The 18,077-nt window shown below is 39.4% G+C and overlaps 1 protein-coding gene across 1 annotated transcript in view; it reads right to left on the reverse strand.

Moving 5' to 3' along the window:
* TRHDE (thyrotropin releasing hormone degrading enzyme) overlaps window positions 1–18,077 on the reverse strand; it is a 365,955-nt gene that overhangs the window by 167,988 nt on the left and 179,890 nt on the right. Inside the window, exons 4-5 of the mRNA XM_087868922.1 lie at window positions 3,419–3,573; window positions 46–159 (exon numbers count right to left, since the gene is read on the reverse strand). Coding sequence (XP_087725048.1) covers window positions 46–159; window positions 3,419–3,573 — 269 coding nt within the window. The remainder of the gene's footprint in view (window positions 1–45; window positions 160–3,418; window positions 3,574–18,077) is intronic.

The following is an 18,077-nucleotide window of genomic DNA, read 5'->3' on the forward strand; positions in this document are numbered from 1 at the left end:
CCAACCTTTCACTAGGAAGTCCAAACTAAAAAAAAGTGCACCTACCATGTTCCAGCCAGGGTAGAGGTAGTCTGTGCCAACAAATTCAAAGTAGTGAGCAAACCCTTCCTTCAGCCACACATCTTCCCACCATACTGGAGTCACGAGGTCACCAAACCACTGCAATTGAAAAATGAATGAGCATCAGATAAAATCACATTTATCCCAGAATTATTTTATCTAAAATTAAATGTATTTAATTAAATTTAATTTGATTATTTAATATGACAGTCTATGACTGTCATAACTGGAATTCATTCCCCAATAGATTTTGTGATCTTAAAATGTATTGTGGCAAGACTATTGATTTGTTGAACTACTTGGTGACACTTTGTTTGTTTCATAAATGCATTCAGGGAAGAACAAAAATGCAATGACCAAGGAATACAAAAAGAATATTTAACCCGGAGAAAAAAGGACTCAGGAGAAAAAACTGATGACAGCTCTTTTCAAATATTTGGAGGCCTAGTATGCAGAAGAGGAAGAGACTTGTGTCTTGTGGCCCTACAAGGAACCAATAAGGACTAATGGATGGAAATCAAGGTTAGTAGATGTCTGCTGAAAATATAGGAGACCCTCTAACAGAATGAGATGGCCACAGATGGAAAACACTGCCTCAAGTGGTGAGCTATTCATCACAGGAGGTATGGAAGCATTGCCTCCCAACAGCACAGATGACTCAAAGAAGCCATGGGCTGATGGAAGGAACTGAGGGCTTTCATGATGCTCCACACCTATTCTCCATGATCTTGTGATAATAAGGGGCTGGACCAAAAAAATCTCTAAAAAAAAATCTCTTCATGAAAAATAATGTCTTTTTTTTTTGAGAGAGAGAGAGAGGAGAGAGAGAAAGCTAGGGGGGGTAGGGGAGAAGCAGAGGGAGAGGGAGAGAGCGAATCTTAAGCAGGCTCCACACCCAGCAGGAAGCTGGCCATGGGGCTCCATCTCAAAACTCAGATCATGACCTGAGCTGAAATCAAGAGTTGGGTGCTTAACCATCTGAGCCACCAAGGTGCCCCAATAACGTTGTCATTGTTAATTGCTGTTTATTTTTATTTTATTTATTTTTATTTTTTTATCTTATTTTTTTAAAGATTTTATTTATTTATTTGACAGAGATCGAGACAGCCAGCGAGAGAGGAAACACAAACAGGGGGAGTGGGAGAGAAAGAAGCAGGCTTCCAGCAGAGAAGCCTGATGTGGGGCTCGATCCCAGAATGCCGGGATCACGCCCTGAGCCGAAGGCAGACACTTAAGAACTGAGCCACCCAGGCGCCCCAATTGGTGTTTTAATTAGACCATGACACGCCACTCTGAAATCCTTGCTTAGTTCGGTAAAAAGTTAAAGAAATTCTTTCTTTCATTAAAAATAAAAATAAAAACATCATACGCCTAGAGTGATCCTAAAGACTGGGTGTGATGATGAAAAAGGAAATGTCCCTTCCTGTGCAGCCGACACTTTATTGTGGAGGCAGGGGAATGAGGTGAGATACAAAATAAAAAATGCATAAGCAAAGGAACAAGACAATTTCAGTTCCTAATAAAATGTGATAGGAATGGGGGAGGAGCCACTTTGATTGCCAAAGGAAAAATGCTCTCTCTAAGCTGGTGACATTTGAGCTCAGACTTTAATGATAAGAAGGAGACAGCCATGAGAAAACCTTGGAACAAGATTCCAGGCAGATGTAAGCAACAGTTAATGTGAAGACCGTAAGTGGGAATGAGATATTTAAGAAGCGGAGGGAGAAGGCGGACAGTATCAGACCAGGTACAGCTTTAGGAGCTCCAGTGAAGAGCTTGGTGATGGAGCGTTTCAATATTAATAATAAAGTATCAGTGACTCAAGAGGATCTCTAACTGAAATACAAGTAAGAGAGAACTCTATGTGGATGACCATAAAATAAATGATATTTAAAATAATTTTTATTCTTAATCAAAAATTCATGCTTCTCCTTTAAATTGAAAGCCTGTCTTAAAAATCATGACAATGCATAGGTGGGAGAGAGGGTAATGTAGAAAATAATTTGGTAATGAGAATGGAAATTCTGTTTCTCGCAGCTTCTGGTCCATTTTCTCATGGTAAGTAGCCTGGCACTACTAAGTTATAACAAGAAAGTAATGCAGAATATGGAATAAATGAAAGCCAGTTCTAGGAACAACGATAAGATCATTGATGTGCTATTATTTCAACAGATCTATACAAGTAACCTGTTTCTAGGAATCTGCAAAAAGGAAACTGCTTATGCCTTGAAGAATTATTATGCTTCACTGGAAAGCATCCTCTTTGGCACAGTGGACGAACCTTGATTATCTGTGCAAGGGATCCCCTTACGTCTCTGAGCAAGCGACACATGCCTGCCCTATCCAGAATGACAGGTACAAATATCATCCAGGTTTACTTGCAGAAGGGTGGCAGTGAGGGAAATGGCCCTATGGCCTGAACCAATTTATCATTACGTCAATGTTCATGTGTTAGCATTTAGCACGTCACTTTCTTTCGCCGACAGCATTTTCCACATAGTTCCTTCTTGAGTTTTTCTAGCTTTTTAGAAAGGTTTTGGGTCTATAACACATAGAAGCCATGCAGTATCACAATGAGATTTCCAGTGGTTTAACTTAAAACTCTCCATACTCACCAGGGCAGGAACTGCTTTCCATTAGCATGAACATTTATTTTCAGTTTTGTCTTTTTTTTTTTTCACTAGAATCAAGATTCAAATAAGCATTGCAAAAATCTCTGTAATACCTTCCACTCATTGTAAGAAAGTGCATAAAATCAAAATGAAATTAATTTTATCTTTGCTTCACTACAAAGTTGGCTAATTTACATATGAATTTCTAAACATGCCAAGACAAAAAAATATCAATCACTGAAGAACAAAGACTCTATGGCTGAGTTAGTGAAAGACTTCCTAAGTGTCTATGTGATGGGGAAAAGGGAATAACAAATTGATTTCAGCAAAAGCAAATTTTGACATGTACACAAAACTCGGCTGCATCTTGCAGCGATGCAATAAATCACTGCCATCACTGCACTTACCATATATACACACCAATAATCACAAGGAAATAAAGCAAGGTTGACAAGGACGCGTGACTGGATAGGGTCTCCAAAGAGGCTGCTGGGTGGCAGGGCCATCTCACTCCTCAGCTAAACTGAATGACAGTTGTTTATTCAATATCATTAGTGTGTTTGCTTTTGTTTGTGCTGTCATCTGAGAAAAATGACATAGCATCCAAAAAGAACTAAGCAGTACTCTCTATATAATTAAAACTTAATTGGGAGGATAATAATTTAGCTCCTAATCTAAGTATCTGAAATCGTTCCGCATTCTCAATAGTTTGCAATTATACTTACACCTGATCCTTTTTCTCATACCTGGTGACATATCTCATGAACAATGACCATGGTGACATCCAGTAAATAAGAAATAGATGAAACACTGGGATCCAGCAGAATTCTTTGCTCCACAAAAATACTTAGTCCCCAGTTCTCCATAGCAGCATACGGATGCTTAGGCACAGCTAAAAGATCTAGAAATAGAATAAAACAATTCCAAAGGCTTTAACAAACACGCCGGATTCTAAATTCATATCCTAAAAAAGTCCAGAAATCCTAATGAAAGGGGAAAGGGAATATTTGCTCTTTCTCAGGAATTTTTTTCTTTCTAAATTAAACTACCTGCCATTTCTACATGACAGCAGAAATATAGGCTATCACCGTACACGCTGGCCATATCCATTCATCACCGTTCATTTTCAGACCCAGTGCTGGAGGAGGCTGGAAGTATCGGCACCATTATTGATGGGCCCATCCTAATAAGTTTCAGGAAGTCAAGGAAACCAAATGCAGCAGAAATCTACAGAGTCAAAAGGCATTGTGCCTTCTAATGAAAATATATTCAGCTCATTGCAGTGAATACTGTACTCTTCCCTTCACCTCGAATGTTTTCGAGAGAAAACATCTTCTAGCAGTTTAAAAGTGTGACGTGTCATTTTTCTAATTGCACAGATTCTCCTGTGTTTTTTGAGTTCTGTTAAAAATAAAATGTTGCATGCAAAGATAGCTTAGAGACAAAACTGTAATAGTGGAAATTGGCAAAAGGACTCCTGAGGGAGCCCGCAGGCTTTGGTTTTGGTCCTGCCCTCCACCATTAGCTAGATATATGACCTCGGTAAATCACTTAATTTCTCAAGACCACAATTCCCTCACCTATAAAATAAGGTTATTGGCCTTCATTATCTCTAAAATCCCTTCCAGCTCCAAAAATCTATGATTAGATGATACTAAGATGTGTGCTTATTTTAAAAGGCTGTAGAGGTATTATCAACTTCTGGTTAAGGTGACACAATAAGTTCATGCTTTGATGTACTCCCTCTGCTCCAAACACACAGCAGTGATAAATAAAATATTAAAAGGGAAAACTAAAAAATATCTCCAGGCTTGAAAATAAACTCTTCATGGATCAGAAATGGTACAGAAATGCAAAGCAGTGATTGCATGTGAAGCCACAGTCCTGCTGGGTTCTGGCTCCAGGGGCGGGCAGTGACAGCTGGGGACTGGCTCCAGCAGGATCCACCGGAGCCAAAGGGACCTGAGCCAAGCTGACTGCATGATGCCAGGGGTTGAGGTAGGGCATGCATGTTCACAAGGGCTGTAAATAGCTGCTGCTCATTGCTTCTTGGAAAAGCTAGGAAGTGGCAGAGTTAGGATTCGAACCCAGGCAGCCTGATTCCAGGGCCTTGCTCTTCATCACAACGACATAATGCTTTCGGTCTCTGACCCAAAAGGTCCATTTCCCAATAACCCTAGAGTAACTACCTGGGATGCCAAGAAAAAAATGGTACGAGAATGTTTGCTACAGTATTGTTTTTAAGAGTGAAAGGGGAGGGGTGCCTGGGTAGCTCAGGCAGTTAAGGGTAAGCATCTGCCTTTCAGCTCAGGTCATTATCCCGGGGTCCTCAGATTGAGTCCCGCTTTGGGCTCCCTACTCAGCGGGGAGTCTGCTTCTCCCTCTCTCTCTGCCCCCTGCCCTCCCGCTCATGCTCTCTTGCTCAAATAAATAAAATCTTCAAAAAAAAAAAAAAAAAGAGTGAAAAAGGAAAAACAAATGCCTTTCACCAAGATAGTAGACAAAGAAACTATAAAATAGTTAAAATAAAGGAATACTATACAACGATTGAAATACAGGATCTTACCCCTAGATTCTTATACTACATAAATCAATATGGATAATCTGAAAAACATAATGTTGATGAAACCAGTAAGGTGTAAATTGACTCATACCATGTGCTACTTAAATATAAGCAGAATAATACCATATGCTATAAATGGACACTCACACGTGCACACACATACCCAGACAGATAGTAGTGGTAAAATGCACATGCAATCACACATGTATTTGGATGATGAACACCAAATTCAGGATCATGATTGCTTCAGGAAAGAAAGGGCAGAAAGGGGATGAGGGACAGTCTTTTAGGTTTGTGGACCCCATTTCAGCATAGGATTGGGAGGATTCCCACACCACCAAGCAATTCTTGGACACTAGAGAATATGAGAATTCAACTCAATTCTGCCACTATCTACCCGGAGATAGCATCAGATTCCACAGGTTAAGGGTTCAGTCCTACAAGACTGTCCTGTACCCCCACTTGAGATGTCAGTAACAAGCCCAGGTTGTTATCTGTATTTCTGACTGGCTAGAAATCAGAGGTTCCCATGACCTCCTCCTTAGGTTTGATTAATTTGCTAGAGAGGTATGCAGAACTCAGAAACGTTTTTACTTCCTAGATTACCAGTTTATTACAAAAGGATATTACTCAGGAACAACCAAATGGAAGCAATGCATACGGCAAGATACTGACAAAGGGTATGAAGCTTCCATGCTCTCTTAGAGTGCACCATTCTCCCCAGATCTCTCTCCTCACTACCAGGGAGGCTCTCTGAACTCCATCCCTTGTAGTTTTTACAGAGACTTTGTTACATACACATAATTGACTGAATCGTTGGCCATTGACAATGGACCTCAATCTCCAGCCCTTTCGCCCTCCCTGGAGGAGGAGGCCAGAGGGTAGGACTGAAAGTTCCAACTCCCTGATCATATGATTGGCTCCACATCGATTAGATCTGCCCCCATCCTTAGGCGAGGTCCAAAAGTCACCTCATTAACATAACAAAGACACTAACATTAACATAACAAAGACTCTCAAACCTTAGGAAATTCCAAGGGTTTTGGAAGCTCTAAGCCAAAAACCTTGTAGGAACACCAGATATGTTTGAGAAATATGTATCAAATATATATGAGAAATACATATTTGGTCATTCAGATGACCAAATAGATATTTCTTATAAATCACAGTACTCCAGATGGTCACAAACGGATTTCAAATCTGTCTTTAATATTAATTTTTTAAAAGCAGGTGATGGGTACATGGATACTATTTGTAATATTATTGTTTCTTTTCTGTATGCTTTACATATTTCATAATAAGAAAAAGAATAAAGTGGTCAGCAGTCTTATAATATGGTTGACTGTCATGTATTCATCATTTCAATGAACATCTTCTCATCACTTGCAGTGTCCTTAAGTCTAAGATGTATAATAAAATAAATTATATTTTATTTTAATTTTATATATTAAATTATATATATTTATTTTTATTAAATTATATATATTAAATTATATATTTAATTTTATATATTAAAATGTAGCGGGGAGTCTGCTTCTCCCTCTCCCTCTGCCCCCTGCCCTCCCGCTCATGCTCTCTTGCTCAAATAAATAAAATCTTCAAAAAAAAATTTTTTTAATCTAAGAATGGGGACAGGGGAGTATAATACAAGAAACAACAAAAGAATAAAAAGTGCTGTGAAAGAGAGAGAAAAGGTCTGGTTGGAGATGTTCTTGAGAGTTAGTATTTGAGTTGGACATCAAGAGCAAATAGGATTTCAACAGGCAGAGAGGTACTATCTGCATTCATTGACACAAGTATTTATTTAACATCTCCTTTGCTCAATATAAGAATTGTCCCGTCCTTCGAGCTCTCCTTGCCCCCTGCTCTAATGGCACTTATATTCATATGTAGGTGTGTGGAGGAGGAGGAGGTCAATCAACAAAGAGTAAATGAATGAAAGAAATTCAGTGAACAATAAGTTCTACAAAGAAAATACAACAGAGTAAGACAGTGATTGGCGGATGGGGCTGGTGCAATGTGGTCAAGGCAGGCCTCCTAAGGTAATCACATTCCACCCGAGGTGTGAATAATGTTCGAAGTCAGCTATCCAAAGACTTGTCGAAGTGCGTTCTAAGAAGGGACAACAAATGCAAAGGTCCTCAGGAGGAAATGAGATGGGAAATTAGATGAGTATATTGGACAAACAGGAAGAAGGTCAGTGTGGCTGAAGGATAGAAAGGAGAACAAATTGCAAATACGTCACAAGTAGACATTCTTCTACTTAAGATTTTAATTTGAGACCTTCCCTAAGTATGACCAAACTAGGCAGCAGTCCCATCCTGTGCCAATCCTGTCTGCCACCAGCAGATGGCAACAGCAGTAACCCATCTGGGGTCATGTACTTGAAGGAACACGTGAACTTAGGAACAATCCTTTGGAACCATGGCTGTTGAAAACAGACGCACTGCTGTATGCTGGAGTTCTCCAAGAGTTGAGAGCAGTCAGGTCCCCAAAAGGAAGTGAGCAGATCAGGCCACACACTGGAATCTGGATTGGCTCAACTGGTACAGAGAGAAGATTCCTGACTTGAGCCAGATGGAGACTCTAGGAGTTTGTAATAAATAGGAAGGTACACTTAGGGGGCAGTCATCAGACAGCAAAAGCTTAACTAGCAGCATAAGCAGGTACAGGTACGGTGAGGGGTCAGTTAAAGGTTGGTGCCAAAGAAACCACTAATGACCTCAACAGGCAGCTGGTTACCTATTGGTTTCCAGACTTCCAAGGGCACAGAAGCCAGGCCTGGGTAATAAGGCTATACATCAACCAGACAAGAACTCTCGAGCAAATGGAGCTACACTCAGAAAAAGTGATGGAGAACAGAGTAAAACACAGAAGCATTAGGGGCGCCTGGGTGGCTCAGTCGTTAAGCGTCTGCCTCCGGCTCAGGGCGTGATCCCGGCGTTCTGGGATCGAGCCCCACATCAGGCTCCTCCGCTGTGAGCCTGCTTCTTCCTCTCCCACTCCCCCTGCTTGTGTTCCCTCTCCCGCTGGCTGTCTCTCTCTCTGTCGAATAAATAAATAAAATCTTAAAAAAAAAAAAAAAAAAAACACAGAAGCATCAGTAATGGGAAGCAGCTTCTTGGACACAGAAAGTTTTACAATAGATATAGGAAACCATGTCTATGGATAGCAGAAGGGGGAAAAAGTGGAACTAAAAAATTTAGATTAGGCTACTATGCACATAATAACCTTGTAACAAAATACCAAAGAAACTTGGATTTTGTTCTAACAACTACTGAAAGATATTTTAACTGGGCCTCTCTGCTCTGTGCCTTTATGCCTTAAGGACTCTTAATATTTTTATATTTGTATATAGTTCTATATTTTAAGAATACTTTTGGGCACCTGAGTTGCTCAGCTGGTTGAACGTCTGACTCGTGATTTTGGCTCAGATCATGATCTCATGGGTTGTGAGATGAAGCCCCAAGTCACCCTCTCCAGTCAGCGGGGAGTCTGCTTGAGTTTCTCTCCCTCTGCCCCTCCCCCCACTTGTGCACGCACTCTCTCTCTCATAAATAAATAAGTCTTAAAAAAGAAAAAGAATACTTTCATGAAACATACATCTGTATTAACACCAATACACAACTATTCTTAACAGTTTTACTTCCAACAGCCCAAAACTAGAAGTCAATCAAATGTCTATCAGCAGGTGAATGGATAGTGTGGTATATCAACAAAATTCTATTCGGCAATAAGAAGAAATGAACCATCAATACATGTAGCAAAGTTGAATCCCAAAATAGCTCTATGAGTAAAAGGAAGAATATATACATATATGTACAGTATGAATCATGCATTTATATGAAATTCTAAAAAATGCAAACCAACCTATAGTATCAAAAAGCAGATCAGTGGTCTCCTGGGGACAAAGATGGGAAGTGTTAAAGGATTACAACAGGAAACTTTTAGGGATATGCTCATTAGGGTGATGATTTCGCGGGTGTATACATAACTTAAACAATCAGACTGTTCACTGAAATGTGTGTACTTACTGCACTTACTATACCTCAATGATTCTGTTTTTAAAAAGTACCTTCAGTGAGTTGAAATATTCTTTTGCTTAGCTTTGAAGTTGTTAAGATTTATTCACAATGAATTAGGTTATTTTAATTTTTGCAAAAATAAATTTGTCATGAGGCTAAATCCATTAAAATGTGCAACCATCCTCTTTAATATGCCTTGAAAACAGAAGAAAATTCAAATGTTTCAGAATCTAATTTACTTGGAAATTCAAAGAAAATCCTGGATAAAATTATGCATAGTACTCTGTTTCCAATTAATTACTACAGTTTTAAAAACTATAGGCAGATAGCAAATATTCATATAATTCTAGTGAATGCAATTACATACATTAACATAAAAATCTGACTTTCTCTACTTGTTCCCTTCAATGCACTATAATTTGCCTTCTCCCTTTAATACTGTGTCAAAACAACTCTTGCTAACTAAAATCACAACATCTCATGGACACTCTTCAGTTCTTATTTGTTTGATATTGCTGAGAACTATCATGCTGTTTGTTGATCAGGATCTGTCATAACAGGATATATCAATATTTCTCCTCCACTTCTGAGATTAGCCTGTCTATATTTTTGTTGCTTGTTTGTTTTGTTTTTATTTCTTCATCCTGACTTTTGAAAATCAAAGTTCCTAGGATTTCCATCTGTGAGTTGTTTGGTGTGTTTTTTTTTTTTTTAACTCATTCTACTAGTTTCCTTTGAGTGTTCTCACCCACTCTAATGTCATCTGTCACTTCCCACATGCCCAGAAGCTGTCTTTGAGCTCCAGAGGAAAATATGGAAGCATCTTTGTGGTAGACTGTTATTTGATCGCTCCCCAGTGTATTATTCCTTCTGGAATGGATCCCTCCCATTAATCTGGCTTAAACATAAAGATAACCTCGCAACTTCCTCTTTTGCACTCTGAAGGAAAGTCAGTCACCATGAAAAATGTCCTGCTACCCTGACAACAAACACTATGCTAAGAGGAACACTGAAACTATGTGGAAAGGTCCAAAGAATCACCAAACAGGGTCTAATAATACATGCAAACCAAAATAGGCTCCAGTATTAGTGGCAGCGTTCTGATGCATAACTTTGTAAATATCTACTCTAATGCACTCTACATTATTAAATAACCACTAGCAAAAAAAGTGTGCAATATCAGGCTTCTCTATGCCATGGTCAGATTCTGGGCTCACACATCATTGTCGGCTGTCATCTAGAATAAGATGTATTGGCCCGAGCTCTGGGCTCAGCCAAGCCCTGGCTCTCGGGTGAGTGTCTAGTGTCCTTCAACTCAGATACTTTATGCCACAATATCAAGTTTGCACTCCATGTTCTAAGAGTAAAAGGAGTAGAGGAGATACCATTTGAAACACGACATCTAGGTACTTGTCCATTGTCTTGCTCTCTTAACACTTTCCCTTTTGCCTAAGCCAGACACCCTAAAGTCCTGGCTCTCCTCAGCAATATTTCTTCACCAGCCAATTCTGCCTTCCATTGTCCACACCCAAACTTGTCAATTCATTTTGCATTTGCCATCCATTTATTTATCTAGATATTCTGAGAGTAGTAAGAGAGTCCCGGCTAAGATCAGAATACACAATGACCCAGACTTCAAACCTGAACCTGAACAAGGATAGAAAGTCCTGGAAGATCAGAGGTTAAATACCAAAGAAAAACGTTTAACCCTCTGGCAACTCAAGACCATCACCTCAGCAGCCAATCCCTCCAGACCTGAGCGAGGACGGAGCTGCTCCCAAGCCTGGAGTATGACCAGAGGAAGTGGCTCTTCCTTAGAGAAACAGCAGTGGTCCCTGGTTGTGTGTGAGATTTTCTGCTCAGAAAATCTAAAGTGCCAGACATTAATCCTAGAAGTTTTGGTCTCACAATAGGGAAAAATCCATAAGGCTTTCTCATGGGAGTACCCAATCTTTCTTATTTTCCCTGTATATGCAGTATATTTTCTCCATTCACCCAGTCATTCATGAAGTTTGCTGAGTCCTTACTCTGCCTCAGGAATGGAGTCTGACAATGACCTGACTCCCATGGGGCTCACGTTCCAGCTTTGGGGCTAGAGGATTGTTGGGGGAGGGGGGCAGGTAAGGAGCCAAAAAATACTCAGATAAATAAATAAAACAATATGAGATTAGGATTGGGACTGCAATGAAAATAACACAAGGGATGTTAAAGAATATGGGGTTGTGGGGAGGATACTTCCTGGTCAGAGTGAGTGACCAGGAAAAACCTCTCTGGAGAGATAGCATCTAAGCTGGAACTCCAACCCAATTGAACTTCACCTCCATTAAGGCAGGTCATTTTTTATCTCAGTCAATGCATTTCTAGAGCCTAGCACAGTGCCAAGAACACGGCTAATGTCCAAGAATTCATTGCAAAATAAATGAATAGTCTTCTTTGCGATGACAAGTCATGCTGAAGGTAGCTTACAACTAGTTTTGCTGGTATTACAAGCCAAACAGGTACATAACCATTTACCAATACCCATCTAAGAAAGAGCATTAAATTCTGCAATCCTGGTCAGCAGGCCCATGGTTCTCTGCCATGTGAAGTGTTCTGCTGCTTCTTTAAACTCCTCCACTAAGTAGCACTGGGAGGCACTCCCTCCAGATTCACAGAAGCATTCTGAACCCTGCCCTGGTCCTTCCACCCAAATCCATCCTGCTCTCAAATCCCCAACTTCGGACCTCACTCTTCCTTCTGTGTCCTGCCTCAGGTCGCCCTTTAAACTGTTCCCCCAACACTGTCCTCCATGCTCTACCCTAGCAGCACAACCCAGGTTCTCTCTCCAGCTCTGCTACCCAGGCCTCCTTGGCAGAGGATAGTGAACCTAACAGTTAAACGCTGGAGCTTTGGAGTCCACGGTCTGGGATCCAAACCCAGGTCCAACGCTTGGTAGCTGGGAGACTTGGAACACATGGTTTAATCGCTCCCAGTTTCCATTTCCTCATGGATAAAATGGGGATATTAATGGTACCTTCCTTACAGGTTGTTGTGCAGATTAAATGAGATGGTCCATATAAAGCACTTAGTCTTAATGACAAAACATGATAAATCAATGCTATCACTAGTTGGGATCTTTAGAGTTCAGCCCCATCGTGGGGAATTGAATGCATCACAGGCTTTAGCTTAGAAGAGGAGGACTCTTATCTTTGAACAAAGATGAAGTGTTGGTTACTATGTTACATCAGGCATTTTAATTTCTGAATTGAAATTTTAAGTCAGGATGTAAAGCCAAATAGGACCTACCTACAAATGAGCAAACAAAACAAAAGAGACTACATCATAGGACATTTCCATATTATTATTCAGGGATGCTAAGTTTTAAAGGTGTAATAGGTAAAAACAAATGTTATATTTTCATTATGCCATGACCAGCGCTTGCTCAAGATACTATATGCATATGCATTTATGCTTCAGTATAAAAAAATAAAACTCCTTGCTCTGACAATTAGCATATGTGGCTAGTAGAAATGTAAGTTGCATTTGAAATAGTAATATAAACAAGATAAAATTCACAGAAGTCACCTATTACCAGTATTGATAAAATGAGAACCACCAACTTTTCTTCTTCCTTCCAAGTGCAAATTCTGAAGTTTTATTTTGTTTTTTTGTTTTTGTACTCACAAACTCGTTAGGTTCTGAATGGCTGTTTTTAAGTTCATTTGACAAAGAGGACTTTAAGCTTTGCCCTTCCCTGGGTACATTTCCACCAAATTTAAGAGTGAATCAGTCCTTCAAAGCTTAAAACAAAACACACTTTCTCCTGATGGACTTTCTATTGGGGTGTCTTTCTATCCAAAAAAGGCTAGTTTCAGCTACACCTTTTGGCCTATAACGGAATTTTCATCAGTACCACTTGTATTCACAAGCTTAGCATTTCAGTTCTCAAATTCCCAGCATTCTCCCAAAGTAGCATTAGGCCATAATACGCAGTCTATGTTTCTGCTGATCCTCCTGCCACATACTCAAAAGATTTTTTTTTTTCATTTCTGCAATCATTTTTTTCCGACACTTACTGATTACTGTCAATTGCAAAGGAGGAATGCTTTTCATGTGTTGCCTAATTTCCTCTTCCCTTGAAAAAGAATTTCTACGCCAAAGGACTTATCCTATATGCACAAGGAATATTTGTCATTTTCTCACCCATTTAATTTTTTTTAATTAGCTCTACTTTAGTTTCCATCATCATATTTTGCATCTTCTTTCAAGCACTTTCCAAACTCATGGTCTTTGCTTTAATGGGCACGATTAGGCATAAACATTGAACACACACTGAATGACCCCTATCTTCATCATTTGGTAACAGGCCAAACCGACTAATGCTCGTTATATAACAAAGATTGTGGTTATCTAAGAGAATGTCGGTTGAAAGTAAAGGTTGCTCTCTATTAAGGTTTCATTTATGATGCATTTTCATTTATCCCTAAAATGCTGATTCATTACCTAATATGGGCCAGACTGATCTGGACACTGGATATATAAACCTTGAACAATAAAGATGCAGTCCCATTAAGCCCCAATGGTAGATACAGTCAAGTTAAAAAGTAGAGCCGTTGTAGACAAACATGCAGTACAGTGCATATGCTGGGATGAGCACCTGGTATATAATGGATGCAGCACAGAGCGGAGATTAAGACCATGGGCTCTGAAGCCAGACAGCCTAGGTTCAAACTCAATTCTGCTACTTAACGAGGCATGCTGCTTATCATTTCTGTCCCTCATTTTCTTTACCTGTAAAATGGAGATGATTATCATTGCAACTATTTCACAGGGTTACTGCGAGGGCCATTGTTGGGACACAATTCTCAAGGGTCTCTCACATTTCTATGTGTCTTATGAGCACAGATCTGGACTGTGTTTTGTTCCAGGCTGTCTTTTTAAGAATATTTGTGTAGCAAAAACAGAGATCATGTCCTCTCCACAGCAAAAGACAGGCAGAGATGCCATCATTTATAAAAGAATCGGGTTCTGTAGGCTTGGGTTCCTCACCTGTAAGAGAATCCACTACATAGGCAGGTATCACCTGGCCCTCCTTGTATTGCTCTTGGGAATTGGGGCTCAGGGAACTGGCACAAAAAGTACTGAATCTCTGGCTACTGCTATCTCTAGAAGCTGTCAAGATTTTATCTCTAACCCAGGAATTTAATGTCTTTGGCAAGCATTCCTGAAACAATGCCTGGCTGACTTGTCAAGCTTGCAAATGGGATAAGGTAAAATCTCAGCCCTCCACAGTTCTGGACAACCATACACGTGAGGTGCTTAGAATCGCACCTAGCGAGCGGGAAGTTCTCAACAGCTGTTAGATATCATTGTGGACAGCAAAATGCCCCTCCAAAGATGTCCATGGCCTCATTCTTAGAACCTGTGAATATATTAAAGTAGTTGGCAAAGAGAAACTAAGGTGCAAATAAAAGTAAGGTTGCTAATAAGTGGACCTTAAAATGGAAAAGCAACCCAGATTATCCAGGTGCACCCGATATAATCACGAGGGTCCTGAAAAGTGAAAGCAGGAGCCACGGGAGTTGGGGTCAGAGTAAAGCAATGTGAGAAAGGCTCTGGAGGCCATTGCTGGCTTTGAAGATGGAAGGGGGTCATGAGCCAAGGCACGCAGGCAGGCAGCCTCTAGAAGTTAGAGAAGGTGAGAATATTTAGATATGCCCCCCCGGCCAAAGCCTTTTGTGAAAGCAGTATCAAACTGCCAATGTACAGAACTGTAAGATAATAAATTTCTGTTGTTTTAAGCCACTAAGGATGTGGCAATTTGTTACACCATCAATAAGAAACTAATAGAGCGTCAGTGTCATCATCACCATTACCTTTATCATTATAACTGTATTGATAAGTACACTATATTACTATTTAAACTATATAATATGTATTAATATTATATAATATATTGCTACATTATAAACTATATTACTACAGCATTACTATATTATTGTCATTACTACTATGTAAAAGAGCTCCCAAATCTTAGCATAAGAATGGGGAAAGGCTATCTGGAGAAAGTCAGTTATGAGATTTATTGAGTCAAAAGGAATTTTCTGGCAGGAAAGTATATTTCAGGTTAAGGCTATGTGCAAACAAGTAAGAGAGAATATGGTACTTTCAGTAAATAAAAACAAAATCAATGTGGCTGAAGAACATAGCAACAAATCCTGTTTGGGACATGCTGAGTCTGAGATGCCCGTGGAACCTCCAAAGAGAGCTATCTAGTAAGAGAGGCTGAATATAGAGGTCTGATGTGTTGGGGAGAGATCGGGGCTGGGGGAGCAGATTTAAAAAGTCATCAACATGTATACACTGGACTGTGACCAATACAGAGCATAGAAGAGGACCAAGAAGATGTCTGAGGAGCACTGAGATTTAAAAAACAGGCAGAAGGAGGGGGAAATGGAGCAGGACACATAAAGGGTATTAACAGGCACTGTCATAAGAGTGGGGGGGGGGAACCAGAAGAGTGTGACATCACATCATTCAAGAGCAGTGAACCACCCAAAAAGGAGGCGAGAGCAGACAATGTCTATGCGTATCTTCAGTAAATTTAGGCGAATGTATAAAGTGAAGTTATTATGCACTCATGTAATTAAATATTAATTAATTAAATATTAATGCTTTCAAATAATACTAGCTTACCTTTCAATATCATTCTCAACAGATTTTTTAAAATGAACTATAAAACCCTTTACACAAATATAACACAAAGTCTAACCACATGTGTTAGCATCATCACCTGAAGGGGAAAAAAATACAATACCATGCTAGGGGCTCTCATTAATCAGTTCTTTATTGAGTGTTAGTTGCTGGAATGGGCCCATCCCACAGCATGCAACTGAGGAGTCTTTCTTGTTTCGAAAGCGAGGTAGCTGGGAGTCATTTTGGAGGTTTGGATAGCTCTTTGACACTCTTTAATTGACAGATTCACATTTCCAGCTGAAGAGAGTATAAAAATAGTACTATTTATAAATGAGCATTCTTAACTCTTGAAACTTGGAGTTGTCAGTAAAACGTATCTCCAAATTCATATGCACTTTAGACAGTCTGAGAACAAAGTGGTTACCTCTTAAAGAAATTATTTATGTAGGTCTGGTAAAGTGGAAACAAAGATTCATTGCACCTTAAAGCCACTCCCTCTTAGCATAAACTGTACAAGCAGTACACACAATATTCGATAAAAAAATGTAAACACATAATTCAAAGGAACCAATGTTGGATTCTTAGCTTAAAACTTCCAAGCATTAATTTCAAGCAAAATCAAATACTTGTTGAAGCCCCTGAGAAAAAAAATCATTGAAGCCTATGGTGGTTGTTTTTTTATCACTTCTTAGTGCGGTATAAAGTATGACCTGATATTAACTGGCATCTAGACAATGGATGTATTTGCAGAGAGCTAGCCATATAAACAGGAAATACCAAAATTCACTGGGAATTTTAAAGGTTTCTAGGGAAATCTCTGATGGTGTTTGGGGTAATGAAGGCAGAGGAAAAAGGGAGGGAAAATACAGTTTAAAAAATAGTATAATTACAGACCCAGAAAACGTGGTGACACTAAATTTTAACACGACTCCAAGCTAATTTACCTTTAAGGGAACTAAAATAGAACCTTATCAATTTGGTCCTTGGCATGTTACTAAAATACTTTTTTTTAAATAATCCAAACCCACAGATTTACCATTTGAAATAGCATCAAGTCACTCAGTGCCATCAAGAAAAATGAATGTCATGTCCCATTCAGGCTGAATAATGTATCAGATGGGAGGTGTTGCTCAAAATACAAACCATGTCTTTCATTACCGAAGGTACCTGATAATTTGCTATAAATATCTTCTTGAGAGTATAAAAAGAAAAACAACCCTACCTTTTCCAAATTTTTCTACAGAAGGGTTTCTGAGAGTTTCTATTCAATGATTTTTTTTTTTTTCAAAACCCATTACTAGTGTTCCAAATATTCCCTAGGTCAATTTACATTAAATCAAGAAATGAAGTACAGAAAGAACTAATAATGAGCCAGAGACTGAACTGAAACCTTGACTTCTCCAAGCTCCAGTATCTAATGTGCATCACTAAGTTATACTCCTAAAGTGTATTTTATAGGAAGGAAAACATTTTGTATGCCTAATGGGGAAATGCTGAGAAGAGGGGATTTTTTTTGTACCCATCATAAAAATGTTGCTCCTAATGTAAATATGCGGGGAATTGACATGATGGAAAATTGCCAGAAGCCATTTTCCTAACACCACAGTTAATAGAGCATGAGGGTTCTATAGCTCAAACCGACATGTAACTGATCACTGTACACTTGTGGCAGGGCGGGGAGGCTACTGTGAAGCAAATGGCAACACCCCTCTCATTTTTTCTGCTTTTTCTTGTCCTCTTAATACACTATGCAAATTTCTTACTTGTGCATTAGAACCTGTCTGGATAGTTACTAAAATCAAAACCAGTATTCTGTGGAGTGCTGCACTACAATGCACAGGTCCAAGGGCACTAAGGCTGCTGCTCGTGTTTTGCAGTAGCATTTGGGATAGCCTGTCCTGGATGGGGGATGGTACTCTGAGGACCTGACTACCTTACGGCCTGAGCAGAAAATGTTACAAAGTGTTTGGGATGTTCTACAAGCTAACTACCTCAGGGAGCTTGTGTCCACTTCTCTGGATCTCAGGGCATTCATGTATATATATACATATGTGTATATGCAGGTACGTATATACATAATATTTATACATATTATGTAAATATACATACTGTATAGAAGTGTATGCGTTATATAATATTACA

This window comes from Ursus americanus, chromosome 17 (assembly GCF_024610735.1).
Source record: "Ursus americanus isolate L20-20 chromosome 17, mUrsAme1.1.p, whole genome shotgun sequence".
NCBI lineage: Eukaryota > Metazoa > Chordata > Mammalia > Carnivora > Ursidae > Ursus > Ursus americanus.